General features: G+C 49.9%; 1 protein-coding gene and 1 long non-coding RNA gene across 3 annotated transcripts; one reads left to right on the top strand and one right to left on the bottom strand.

Annotated features, from left to right (window-relative positions):
• Positions 1–300: 300 nt before the first annotated feature.
• Positions 301–7,806, top strand: LOC148216372 (uncharacterized). The gene is made up of 3 exons (XR_015795558.1): positions 301–487; positions 4,095–4,148; positions 7,675–7,806. It is a non-coding gene; the product is annotated as an uncharacterized LOC148216372 (long non-coding RNA).
• LOC112541062 (growth/differentiation factor 15-like) lies at positions 1,691–7,753 on the bottom strand. Of its 2 annotated transcripts, XM_088137424.1 has the most exons (5): positions 7,626–7,753; positions 6,690–6,853; positions 5,081–5,155; positions 3,703–3,866; positions 1,691–2,636 (listed from the first exon to the last, which is right to left on the bottom strand). In XM_088137424.1, exons 1-5 carry the CDS (start codon positions 7,751–7,753, stop codon positions 2,523–2,525), a joined length of 645 nt encoding a protein of 214 aa, XP_087993550.1. In that variant the 3' UTR covers positions 1,691–2,522. The 2 variants fall into 2 exon arrangements, with proteins under 2 accessions (XP_087993550.1, XP_025024694.2); XM_025168926.2 differs by lacking the exon at positions 7,626–7,753 and having other exon boundaries at positions 6,690–7,608.
• Positions 7,807–13,371: the final 5,565 nt, after the last annotated feature.

Here is a 13,371-nt window from a genome sequence, read left to right as displayed (position 1 = left end):
GCTCGCGTGTTGCATGTCGAGAACCCAACCCGGCTCGTTCACGCGTGCATCGGACGCCTAATTAGGAACCCAGCTGGCTCGTAGGAAGGCAGACGTTCCGCTCCGGTCCTCCGCAACGGAGGATGGATGGATGGATGGCGGGTGGGCTCCCCTCCCCTCCCCTCCGAGCACGCTGCTCGGGGAAAGTCTCCAAGATCCACCCCGCCCTCTTTTCTCGCAGCTGGCCTGGGGGCGTGGCTTCTCCTTGCCCCGTCCCGATCAGAGGGAACGCAGGCAGAGCGGGAGGGGCTGCTCCCGGAGGCGACCTGGGCCAAGGAGGGGCGTGGGACGTTGTGTGAACGAGCCAGCCCGGATGCTGGGCGACGCCTGACCCCAAAGCGCCGGGAAGGGCGAGTCTCCCCGCGTTTCACCGCCTCTCGCCCGCCCCCGCGTGGGTGCCCGGCCTCTCCCGCTGCCCTTTCCCCCGCAGAGTCGCAAGGCTTCGCAGGTTTGCACGGGCGCCGGAGCAATGCCCTGTTTCACCCCCGCGAGTGACCGGCTCCTCGGGGAGGGGAGGTGCAGCGGCCGGGGGGGGGTGTGGGCGAGCGAGCGCCGGTCTGCACTCGCCCGTGCCACGGATCGAAGGGAGCAAGCGGATCTCGAGTGGATCCGCAAATAAACAAACAGCTTTGCTCAATTTCGGTCTGAAGCTGCTTTAAGGGAAGGAAAAGAAAAACCCAGCAGTCCTTTTGTGCTTTGTCAGCCACCGAAGAGCTGACCAAAGAGCTAGTAATTTTCTTTTTTTCCCTCTTTTATTTTTTCTGTGTTTTACCCATTTATCCCCACATTCTTTTCCTTGTGTGCTGGGAACCCTAACTGCAGATAAAAGGGGGAGCAGGGCTGATGGTATTGAGAAGAATGCACTCTGTGTATGTTCAGAGGCACTCTCGTTCTCCAGCATTCCACCTTGGGCCAGCTTTGGGAGTGGAGAAGCCCAAGGTCTTGGGGTGAGGGTGTATTTCCTGTCCTCCCCCCCAAAAAATCAGCTCAGAAGAGCCGTTTTCCCCTTAAATTAACTGAAGCAGCAGCAGCAGCTTCTGGTTGGTCACCCTCTTGCTGATGTATGTACTGCGTGAAGCTATAACACGGTTGGTTTGTGACTTAGTCTGTTGTGCCCACCCAGCTGTTGTGGACTGGGAATCCACAGTTTCGGGGAACCCAATCAGTTGTGATTTATTCAACAAACCGTGTTTAAACAAAGCATGACATAGGAAACCAGGGAATACTACTAGAATAGGCCTGGAAAACTGCTCTTAACATGTTCAAAAACACATTGTTATTCCTGGGTTAGAAACACTTGTGTGAATGCATTCTGGACCTAAATCCTGCCCTTCGAGGAGGGTGTGGAGCTGAATGGGGGGAAAGATGGCTTGGGTGCTTTTTTAAGGCTGAAAACAAATTTGCCTTTTCTGATGCTCTAGGTCAGTGTTTCTCAACCTTAGCGACTTTAAGATATGTGGACTTCAACGCCCAGAATTCCCCAGTCAGCCATGCTGGCTGGGGAATTCTGGGCGTTGAAGTCCACATATCTTAAAGTCGCTAAGGTTGAGAAACACTGCTTTATATGTTCTTCTCTCCCTTGTCTGTGATTGCAATACCCTCTACTCCCACTTCTCAATAGAAGATGCCAAGTTGTATTAAAATAGTTGGTGCATTTTTATTGCAAATCTGTGAAGATTCAGAGCGATAACAACGTGAAAAATACAAAAAAACCACACGGGGCATTTATAACTCCATCCTTCCCTTCTGCCAGTGTGACGCAGTGGGCATCTTGGCTGCATTTCAATCAATTTCACCCTGATACTCGGAGGGCGTTTCTAGGTTTCCGGCCTGGATCTACTTCTGGGCGTTTCACAGCAGAAATCTGCAGCAGTCATTTTTCAGCAGTTGCAAAAGTAGCTTTCTCTAGCTCGATAGGAGGGTGCAGAACTTAGCCCCAGTACTTGGTCACCTGTCGTTTATGGCGGGCTGGATGACCCAAGCCGCTCAGCAAGCTATGGTCTAGTAAATGATGGCTTGTCAGGGTGTGAACTGGGTTAGTATTTGGCTGCTGTTCAAGGCGTAGGAACAAGGGCTGGAAATTTCCACCCGATCAAGCGATCCCACCCCAAGACAGCATGCCCCGTTTGCAAGAAGTGAGAGGCTGGGGGTTACGCCCGCCCCCCCCCGCCGCCTTGGCCAAACTACAACTCCCAGGATGCCTCGCACCACCCACACCTGCGAGGCCTCTTTCCAAAGCGCTTCGCATAGTGGTGCAGGTGGGCTCGCATTTGCAATGGAGGGGCTGGGGACAAGGGCTCTCCCCTCCCTCGGGAACTGTCTGTGTGTTTAAAAAAGAAAAGAAAAAGGGTTGGTTCCCCACCCCCAGGGATGCTCTCCCTGCATCAGCAAGCCCCAAAGCTGGAGAGGTGATGCTTGCTGACAACCAGCACCCCCCATGCGCTGAAGGTTCCTGGGGGCTCGGCGAGGGGCGAGCGGGGGCTTCAGGGCCGGCAGTGACACTCGTGCGTCAGGCGGACCGTCTGGATGTTCAAGGAGCCGTCCTCTTTGAGGAACACGAAGGGAACCAGGGTCTTTTGGGGTCGACAGCAGCGTCTCTGGGGCGGGGAGAGAGAAAGAAGGGGGGTGAATCTGGTGGGCTGCACGCCAAGGCGGGCTGAACCGACCCCACACCTGGCTGGCTCCATTTGCAGTGCTTTCCCGGACCAGCCTGGATAGGTTTCTCTCGGCCACTGTATTCCCCACAAGCTGGATTTGCACTGCGAAGCCACGAAGCAGGTTGGCTTGGCCCAAGAGGTGACCCCCCCCAACTAACCCCTAATCCAGGTGAAAACTAACCAAGCTTAATTTGCTCTTGGATGGGCAACTGCTAGATGTTTAACTAGCCCTGGTTAAGCGATTTGCAGCGTTTCTCAACCTGGACCACTTTAAGATGGGTGGACTTCAGCTCCCAGAATTCCCCAGCCACGATTGTCAACCCCTCCAGCAGTCATTTTGTGAGAGCGCCCAGAGCAGACTCAGGTTCCTAAAGGTGTTCGACTCCCAAAATTTGGGGATGCGTTGAATTCATCACTCTGGTGGAATCTTTAAATGCATGCAGAAGTCCCGCCCCATAGATAAAATGAGTGGGCGACTTTATTTTTCCCAAAAAGGGGGTGCTTCTGCCTTTGATTTTATTTTTAATTCGGTCTGGGAGGGCTGCGGGAGGTGTGAAGTGGTATTTTTCAAGACGAGGTAGGAATAAAATAATGGCGCCTTTGGGGGGAAGGTGGCTGGCTTTTAAACATTTTTCATACTAAACAGGTGTCCAAGGTGCCTACTGAAAGCTTTGCCCAGCTATTTTGCCTGGAGCCAGAACAAGAAGAACAGCAAAAAATTACATACCTAAATAGGAGCGCAACTCCTAAGCAGACTATTTTCTTAGCTCGATAGCCTGCTTTTCAATCAGGAGTTCAAAGCGATGTGTATAGCACTCCCCCCTCCCATTTCCCTCCCCACAACAACCTTGGGAGGTAGGCTAAGAGGGAATGGTTAGCCCAAAGCCACCCAGTGCCAGTTGAACACTTCAATGCCACACAGCTGGACCGAGTTTCAATCCTTTGGTCCCAACTCTAGCTTGATCCTTGCGCCCAGAACTGCACCACACCTCCCTCCCAACTTTACCTGTTGGGCATCCGCATAGGCTTGATGGCTTGGCTGCTGGAGGCCACATGCCCGGCTCCAAAAGTGCAGCTGAGTCTCCTCTCTCTTTCGGTGGCAGTGGCACCCCAGACATTCGGTGAAGATGAAGGACTTGGGGCTCAGCACCCAGCTCTGCCAGCCAAGATCTAGGAAGAGAGGGCCAGAAACAGAATGAACAAGAGATGCCAACGTATCTATTTTAGATGTGATCAGACAAACCAACTTTGTATTCCTTTCTTTTACTTTTAACAATCTTGATCTTTAATCCCTTCAAATACTGTCCTAGAAGTCCATTTCTTTTCATTTTTTCTTTGTCCCTTCTCACAAAATCCTTCAAAACTTTAACATTTTGTTTTTTTGTAAATCCAACGTAGGATTAATGGACTTTTGCTGACCAGAACTGAACAAGGAGGCTTTAAAGATAAGAGGTGAGATATGGGAAGAAGAGATCATGTGTTGCATTTTAAGAGAAGGTGATAAGTTACTAAAATTGTTTATACTGGTGTTGAAAGGGAAATTCATTTCTTTATATATCTCTTTTTCTTTACTATATTCTTATTTTTTCTTTCTATTTTTCTGTTTTTTCCTCTGCATTTTCTAATTTTTATTCTTTTATTTCTTCTAGTTTGTATTATTCTCATCTTTTTAAGTGTGATGTTTAATAAAAGTATTTTAAAAAAAGAAACAGAATGAACAAAAGGATTCACGCATCTCACCTACAGAATATTTTCTTATATATTAGATGAACATCCCACCTGTGTTTTGTACAACTCAAAGCCTCATCCATAATGCCCCCTCCTTCAGTTTTCCCCATAAAAATAACCCTCTGAGTTGGGGGGGAAGAGATTAACTCCCCCAAATCATAGCCTCTGTGCCTAAGGGAGGATTGGGGCTGACAGTCTCCTGGTTCAGCATCTTTACCACTGCATCAAACCTGGTCTTTAATCCCAGTTTAGCTCGACGGGAAAACTGCTCACTGTAGCATTTGCATGAACCCAGGGTTAAAAAACTACCTGAATGCAATGTGGAGTCTCAGCCATGGTGGCTCAGCGCCATGGGGGAACTCAGCCATTACAACCAATTTATAGCTTAGCACGATGAACACACCGTCATGACTTAGCATCGTATGTGAATGCTCAGCCATCGGGGCTCAAACTCATGGCTTAGCATGATGAACATGTTATTGTAAACCTATGTTATAAATCAACCTGACCATTAGGGTTTAGGCAACAAACCAGGGTTAAGGCATCTTAGCAAGAGGGGGTGAAGAAAGACATTTTGCACAAATGAAGCTTTGGCAGAAAAGTCCCCCCGCTTTTTAAAAAAGCTGGCTAAACATATTGGACCGTCATAACATTACCATCCAGGGTGATGTGCTGGGAGATCTGTAGGCAGCCCCCTCTTTGGATCACCAATGTCTGATTGGAGGTTATATCTGGGGAGAAAGAACAGGCAGGTGAGCCATTTGTGAATAATTATTTGGAAGAGAGAGGGTTGGCGGTTCTGATTCTCCCTGGAGTACACGATCCAGAGGAGAAAATACGGATGCTGGCATCCTAAAAGAATGGAAAGAGAAGGAAAGGAGACCAACAGGTGTACAGCTGTGATCATTGCATAGAAAATATGTTAAATTAGAAATTACCCTTTTGCACAGAAAACAAGAGGCAGGATTTTTTTCCCTAGCAAGCCACCCCACTGGCTGTCTTCATAGAGGCCAGCAGGGATTTAAAAGATTGTTTCTGAAAGAGGAATAACCCTGAGGATTTGAAACACACACACACACACACACGAGGGTAAATATTCTCCTTTAGGCACCATATCACACTATTGCCCAGAATGGCTAAAGCAATTTACAGAGCTGCTGCAATGTCACAGATTGTCCATGGAATAATCATGCATTGTCTGAGGTCAGTGCGAGCAAAGGGGTAAATTTGGTGCATGACTGGCTGGGGAATTCTGGGAGTTGAAGTCCACACACCTTAAGGTTGCCAAGGTTGAGAAACACTGGCCTAGAGGTTGGAGGAGGAGGACGAGGCACAGGCAGGGGGAGAAAAGAAAGAGGGTTCCAGATGCCAACGGGCCAGGATTCCCTCTGCTTCTCGAACAATCTCTGTTCAAGCATCTGTAGGTCATCCCAGTCCACCTTTGCTATGGATATGCAGGGACTGCATTTCCCAGAGTTCCTAGCCAGGGGCCAGGCTGGCTGGGAGCACTGGGAAATCCAGTCCCACCATCTTCTGGGTTCCCCCTCTGGGCAATTCCCAGATACAGTATGTGGACTTCGACTCCCAGAGTTCTCTGCAGTGGTCGTGCTGACTAGGGAATTCTGGGAGTGCAAGTCCACACAGCTGGGAATTGCCCAGGTAGCCCAACCCTGATTTGGAAGGTGATGTTTCCCAGGCTGAATTTCAGTCAAAAACCGGATAGACGCAGGAGTTGGATCAGTTCTGCGGTGAAAAAGCAGAAGTGAGAAATCAGGGCCTGCTACTTGACGTAAACAGAACGGATGATTGTGGTTCATTCCCAAAAAGAGAGTGATTCGCTTTTTAACTCCCCAAGCATCCTGCCACCCAAGGGTAGGCGATTCCGTGGCGAGAGAAAAGGTGCTCTGGGTATGCTCCTGGGCACTCTTGTGGCTCAAGTTAAGTACACGTGGCACGTTTCACCACCTGGCGACTGAATTTGTCCACTTTTCTGAGTTTCCCTGGAACAGTACTTGGAGCCGTGAAATAGCCCCGCAGGCTGGGTTTAAACACAGGAACCCAGCTTAACATGATCCAAGATTTGCAGGTCGGGCAACTGCGTTGGCTAAGGCTTTCAGCGGCCCAGGGAAGCAGATGGTGTGAACCCAGTGGCTCTGAAATCGAGTGGACCCTTGGAGCAGGGGTCCCTTCTGAACCTTGCTGGGGGTCTCCGGGGAGGTGCTGGGAGGCAAAGGAGAAACCGGGAGGGTGTGGACGGACACTTACTAAGATGCTGTCCCCCGATGGAGGGGTCTGGGGACCGCGCTGCTTCTGCGGCCCACTCTTCTCGCACCTGGCGCGTCATGCTGGCTGTGAGCCGGGGCGGGTGCTCCAGCCGCAGGAACTGGCACGTAACGGTCCTTGCTCGCTGGAGAATTTGCTCCCGACAGCTGCAGAGGGGGGATACAAACAAAACAAGCTCAGCCACAGGGTAATGGAAAAGAGGGGAGTAGTTGGAGGTCCCAAATTTTCTCTTGGCTGTTCCTGCCTCTGGCTTTAAGAGCAGAAAGGGACAGAGTGAGGATTTTCTGCGTTCCTGGGGATCCGCCGAGACAGAGAGCCGCAGCCAAAGACACAGGAACAGGGGCCCCTTAGAAACCTGGCGTCTGGGGCTTGCATAAGTGGAGGGGCGTGAGAGGTAAGGGCGTGGGTCCGGTCCTCCTTCAGCCTTTCCAAATGGTCGTGTTCCAGGGCTGACTCCCCCCAACTCTGCATGATGGGAGGTGTAGTCTGGCGTAGGGGCAGCGTCCCAAATCCCTTGGGCCCCGCAAGGAATCCCTTTGAAAACGTACCCACCCCTTGCTCTCCTCTTCTTATTCATCGTGACACCGCCGACTCTACCCCGACTCACACCAGTTTCCAAACGTTCCCAAAAAATCCAGAAAAACAGTTACGCCCCTTGGTCTTCCCCTGTTAAAGGCTCTGGGCGAGCTGATCCGTTTCTTCTACCCCCAATTCCCCCCTCCCCAGTTCAATGGATGTTGCTTGTCTCCCCACTCAAGGGTGGGAGGGGAGTCTGTCCTTGCGACAGCCCTTTGAAGTCACCCATGCGTTTGGGGGATTTGAACCCAGCTCCTTCCAGCCAACCGCTCCACGGCACTGCCTCTTTCCAGGCTCCCCAACCTTTGGGTGGGGCTGGGGGGAAATCAGGGGTCTGCTTACCTTTCGTTGAAAGTCACGGCAGAAAATTCAAGGGCCTGCTCTCTTGCAGGGTCTCCCTTCCCAGAATCAGAGGTCCCCCCGGGGGGGACCCCGGCCAGCAAGAGGCTCAGGAGTAACAGGCGGAACATGGCACCGGGATGAGACGGAACCAGGATGGAGCCAAGGGCTCTGGGATTTGGCACAGGTGGGTACAGAAGGCTGGCAAAGTTTAGGTGTTGCCAGCTAGAACAGAGATGTGAAGGGACTCTGGGAACAGACTTTTATCTGCCTCTCCCCCAGTCCTGCGGTGACCTTGGCATTTTTCACAGACTGGCTCGCATCATCCCCCGAGGCCAGGAACTGCAGAAGGAGAGTTGGGTGCCAGCTATTCTGTCCTCGGGGGGCACAGCGAGGCATTCTTCCCACCACCCTGGGGCCCTCCTTCCAAACACTGCCCCAAGATTAAACTTCAGGGTTTTGGAATTGCCAGGCTATCAAAGGTGAGGGGCTTGGTTTGGGAAGAGACCACGGAAGAAAGAAAAAAGAAAAGGAAAAAGGCGGAGAGGGTGCTCCTGAGCTTTAGCAGAGCGCATAGCAAACCTTGCCACGCAAGAAGCATCAGCTGCACGGGGGAATTTTGTAGCATTTCAGAAACAGATCCTCCATACAGCTGCAATCAGAACGATTTTAATAAAAAAGGAATACTTCTGAGCGTAAGCAGAGCACATTGAAAACATACACACCCCTCCTCTGTGGAGCTACCACTGGTCTACATCTGAGCAAAGCATGCGTGGAAGAAAATCTTATCTGGCTTGTGCCCACTGAATTCTTTCTTTTATAGATATAATTTTTATTGAGAAATCTTTTTTTTTTGCAGGATTAAAAACGACAGAGACGTGAAGCAAGAATTAGAACTGCGGCGTCCTTGGGGTTCTCTGAGCTTGGTTCTTTTCTTGCAAACGTTTCATTACCCAGCTAGGTAACATCTTCAGTGCTAAAATTAGAATTAGGAAAAAGAAAAGGTAAAAGAAAAAGTGAAAAGCAGTAAAAGTCAAGAGAAGAAAAAAAAGAACAAGATCGAAAGAAGCAACTTCCGATCTTTTTTACTGTAGTTACAGTAAACTACAGTATATTACTGTAAAAATTATACAGTATATAATTATTACCACTTCTGCCCTCCCAAATTATATAGCATGGTTCCCTTCTTCCCAGAAACAACCCTTTTCAGTCAGTAAATCCCAAGATCCTCAGTTCATTTTTGCCCATTTTTGCCCATTCCAGTCTTTTATCAAAGTAGTTGTTGTTCCTTACCTAATCAAACAAGTCAATTTCTGCAAGTTTCTGCTATCCTCACCATCCATTCCTCCATTGTGGGTATTTCTATATTTTTCCATCTTGGTGCATGTAATAGCCTCGTTGCAGTTACCATATATAAAAGCTTGTGCCCAGTGAATTTAAAGGGCATCTGAAAATCTAATTTTGCCCAGAAAATTTTGAAAGCAAGATAGCATTGTCCCAAGGCTGTAATTGAACACATCTCTTTTCAGATATCAGTTCTGTTGCTTTAAAGGAGATTTATTTGGGAAAAAGCACATCTACAGTGAATGCAGATCTTTCAGAGATTGCAATTCAGATTTAAGGCGGTCAGATCTGCTACCAGACATCCAGGGCAAAGCAGTCACTGAAAGTAAAGGGGATATAATATAAATGCTTATTTCCGTTCATAAATTCTTATTGACTGAGGACAGGAATGGCAAAGCGAAAATGCCTAGGAATTCGAGGAAGCCAAATTTCTGTGCTGAGTTTGTGCTCCGTGAGAAAGTCTTTAGCAATTCCCAAGTTCCTGAGATTTCCAAGCTAAGCTTGGATTTTTTCTTGAAATCCAGAGCAACTTTCTTGCTACTGATCTTCGCCCACCATCTAACATGTCTCTGCTTCAGATCCATTCAGATCTTGAGGACTAGAAGCTTCATTTCCTTCTGGGGGCAGGCCCATAACTCCTTAGCATTCAGAAGGTTCCATATGGAATCCTTCACTTCTCTAGGAATGGCTGGGAAAACCATGAACAAACTATGGATTGGTGGGTTATGTGAACTTGGTTAGTGTCAGCAGGGGGGAGCTAGGGAGATCAAGGCCACCTCCTATGTGAAGGCGGAGGATGCTTGATTAGTGATCAGGAGAATGCACTCTGCATATGCTCAGGTTATTCTTTGCTTATGAGCGCTGGTGGCATGTAGTTCAGCTTGAATTAGCCTCTGGATCAAGCTAAGAGGGAAAACGGGATAGTTGTTGTTGTTGTTTAGTCGTTAAGTCGTGTCCGACTCTTCGTGACCCCATGAACCATATTGCGCCAGGCCTTCCTGTCCTTCACAGCCTCCCTGAGTTTGCTCAGTTTCATGCTCATTGCTTCAGTGATGCTATCTAACCATCTCATCCTCTGCCGTCCTCTTCTCCTTTTGCCTTCAATCTTTCCCAGCATCAGGGTCTTCTCCAAAGAGATCTCTCTTCGCATTAGGTGACCAAAGTATCTGAGCTTGAGCTTCATTATCAATCCTTCCAATGAGCAGTCAGGGTTGATTTCCTTTAAGATTGACTGGTTTGACCTCCTAGCCATCCAGGGGACTCTCAAGAGTCTTCTCCAGCACCACAGTTCAAAGGCATCAATTCTTCGGCGCTCGGCCTTCTTTATGGTCCAGCTCTCACAGCCATACATTCCTACTGGAAGAACCATAGCTTTGATTATGCGGATCTTTGTCGGCAAGGTGATGTCTCTGCTTTTTAATAGGCTGTCTAGGTTTGCCATAGCTTTCCTCCCAAGGAGCAAGCGTCTTTTAATTTCATGGCTGCCGTCTCCGTCTGCGGTGATCTTGGAGCCCAAATAAATGAAGTCTGTTACTGCTTCCATTTCTACCCCTTCTATTTGCCAGGAATTGATGGGTCCAGATGCCATGATCTTAGCTTTTTTAATGTTGATATGATCCAAGAGGAATACTGGTAGAAGCGTCAGCACTTAGACGGCTGTGGCTTGATCTTGACAAGCTAAGGAGGGTTGGGTCTGTGTAGTGACTGGATGGGAGACGACCAGGAAATCCGACTGCTGATGGCAAGGCTGAGAAAGGGCACGAACGTCCCAGAAAAGGCAAAGAATATTTTCTTTATTGCCTCCAAGAATGGCAGTGTCTAAGAAGGGTCTGAGTCATTTTAAACTCAAAGGAGACTTTTTACCTTTCGCACCTAGTTTGCTTGTGGAGAAATGTTCCCTGGTGGAATTCACCCCTGCAGGAGGATATTAACATCCAGCACCCCACATATTTGGGGTGCTGTAGGGCATACCCTTGTGCTGATGACTGAGGGCAAGAGCTAAGGGAAGAGTACTTGAGAGCTTCATCAGAAAGAGGACACCAAACTAGCCGTGAAAGAGATGACGATGAGAATAAAAATAAGAGCAGCCTATAAGATTAATTAACAGACTCCATGGGGAGACTCATCCTGAAACCCAGTGGAACTGCCTGAGAAATTAGGACTGTGGTTTCCAAAGCAAAGGAAGGAAAGAAGGAAAGAGGTGGGAGGGAGAAAGGAAGAGGGAGTGAGAAAGAAGGGAAGAAGGAAAGTAGATTGATCAATTAGGCTTCTAGTTCTGAACTGCGTTAGAACACAGGTAGTCCTCTGGTTATGACAGCAGTTGGGACCAGAATTGCTTAGTGACCACATCGCTTAGTGACGGCAAACCCAGTTGCTGTCCTAACCCCAAGATGCGCAGGTTGTTAAGCAGGAGGAAGCAGGAGTCCCAGGTAAGCGGCGCAGGGGTACTGCAGGAGGGTGGGGGAGGCTGGGGAGGGCCTGGGAGGGCCAGCAGAGGCTGCGGGCAGGTGAGGGGGTGCTGCGGGCAGAAGCAACTTAGCAGAGTGACTTGGGACCTCCCTGCTGGCTGCCCTGTTGACTTTGCTTGTGGGAAGCCGGTGGGGAAGGTTGCAAATGGCAATCATGTGCCTGCGGGATGCTGCGATGGCTGGAACGTCGGGGACCGGTCATACGTCCATTTTTTCAGCACCGCCGTAACTCTGAATGGACATAAGTCGAGGACTACCTGCATGACTCTCATTATCCTCCATCCCCGTGGCCCCAAAAGGACTGAGGCTTTGGGCAGCCGGAGAGAACCGGCGGCTGGGGGTGATTGATGGTGGAGGTGGTTGAGAGAGGAACCGTGGTGAAGAGAAGAAGTCTGTCTCTCCCCCTCCTCCTCCTCCCCCCTGCCCACCTGCAAACTAGACATTCCTCCCAACAGAGACCTCTTGTCTCTGAGCTATAAATAGCCCCCCAGGTTAGCCGGGAGGGACGCGCGGGAAAGCCGGGCGGTGCACTCACCCCAAGTCTGGAATCTGCCAGGAGATTAGCCGTTCGCAAACAGACTTTTTGCCACCTGCTTCCAAGGTCTTCACATCAAAGTCCTGAACGAGGAGGGAGCATCGGTGAGCTACCACCGAGGTGGGGGGGATGCTCGTCCCCTTTGAAGATAAACTCCAAATCCTGATTTGGATAGCGGGCTTGGTGGCTTGCTTTGCAATTCTCTGGCCCTTGATATTTTGGGAAGCACCCAGGCATGTTGGAGTCAAGACGATGGGGGGGGGGCGTTAGAGCCTTGGCTCGGTCCTGCCAGGACATGGGGGGTGGGCAAACCCCCCCACTGACTGTGAAATCTGTTCAGGAACGTGAGCCTGGCGCTGCAGAATCTACCAGGCCAGGTTGTTGTAAGGATGCCATGGGCAAGGGGCAGGAAAAGAATTAGGCTAGGTTGGAGCTCAAACCCAACATTGGGGGACCCAGCAATTTCATGGGCCATCCGGGGGAAGCTTGTTAGCTGGTTCAGATTTTTGAGCCTTCAAACGTGATGCTTGAGCAACTGGCACTGGGGGCACTGGTCGACTCCCACAGGGTGCTGAAAGCAGCTTCCAGTCTCCTGGATATAAACCCCATTTTAAAAGGCACGTGGGTTTATTTTCCTGACACGGACGAAGGGAAATTCTTGATGTGTCGGATGAAGGGAGCTGCAGGTCATGACAGCTTCTGCCGCGTAATAAAATGTATTCACTGGAAAAGTTAGTCCGGATTTGGGGCTGACGGAGATGAACACAGCTCTCTGCTACTGCATCAGATTCTTTCCCTATTTTTTTTCAGAATAACGCTTCGCGGATCTGATGAAATGAATCCAGGGAAGGCCACGATACAGCCGAGTTTGCGCTTTGCACTGAATCCGCATTGAGGTTTGGTTAGCTCCGGCTTGACGCGCTCTGTGCCTCCAGCCCGTGGGGCTGGCCAATGGCGAGTTCTGCTTTGTTGGGAAGAGCTAAGGCAGTTCATAAACCATGGTTGCTGGCTCGGTTGGCTGGCCTACAGGTTGGGTTTTCCACTGTGGCCGAAAAACTATGATTTAGCACGTGGTGCCAACCCAGCCAATGGTGATTTAGGCCAGTGTTTCTCCATCTCCGCAACTTTAAGATGGGTGGACGTCAACTCCCAGAATTCCCTGGCCAGCATACTTTAAGAGGGGTGGACCAACTCCCAGCATGCTGGCTGGGGAGTTCCGGGAGTTGAAGTCCACCCATCTTAAAGTTGCTGATGTCGAGAAACACTGATGTAGCCAATAAACTAGGACAAAGCCAACTAGGATTTTGCTTGAGGGATGAGTCCTATCAAAGGAACAATGGATGAGCTTCTCCTGATGGTCGGGGATACCACATTCCTCAGCTAATGCTGGGGGTGGAGAAAG

Source organism: Python bivittatus, unplaced genomic scaffold (assembly GCF_059951505.1).
Source record: "Python bivittatus isolate LINGU-HERP-01145 unplaced genomic scaffold, Pbiv_v1 ctg000180_np1212, whole genome shotgun sequence".
NCBI lineage: Eukaryota > Metazoa > Chordata > Lepidosauria > Squamata > Pythonidae > Python > Python bivittatus.
The sequence above is the reverse complement of the archived record's forward strand: the minus strand, read 5'-3'. Positions and strand labels throughout refer to the sequence as shown.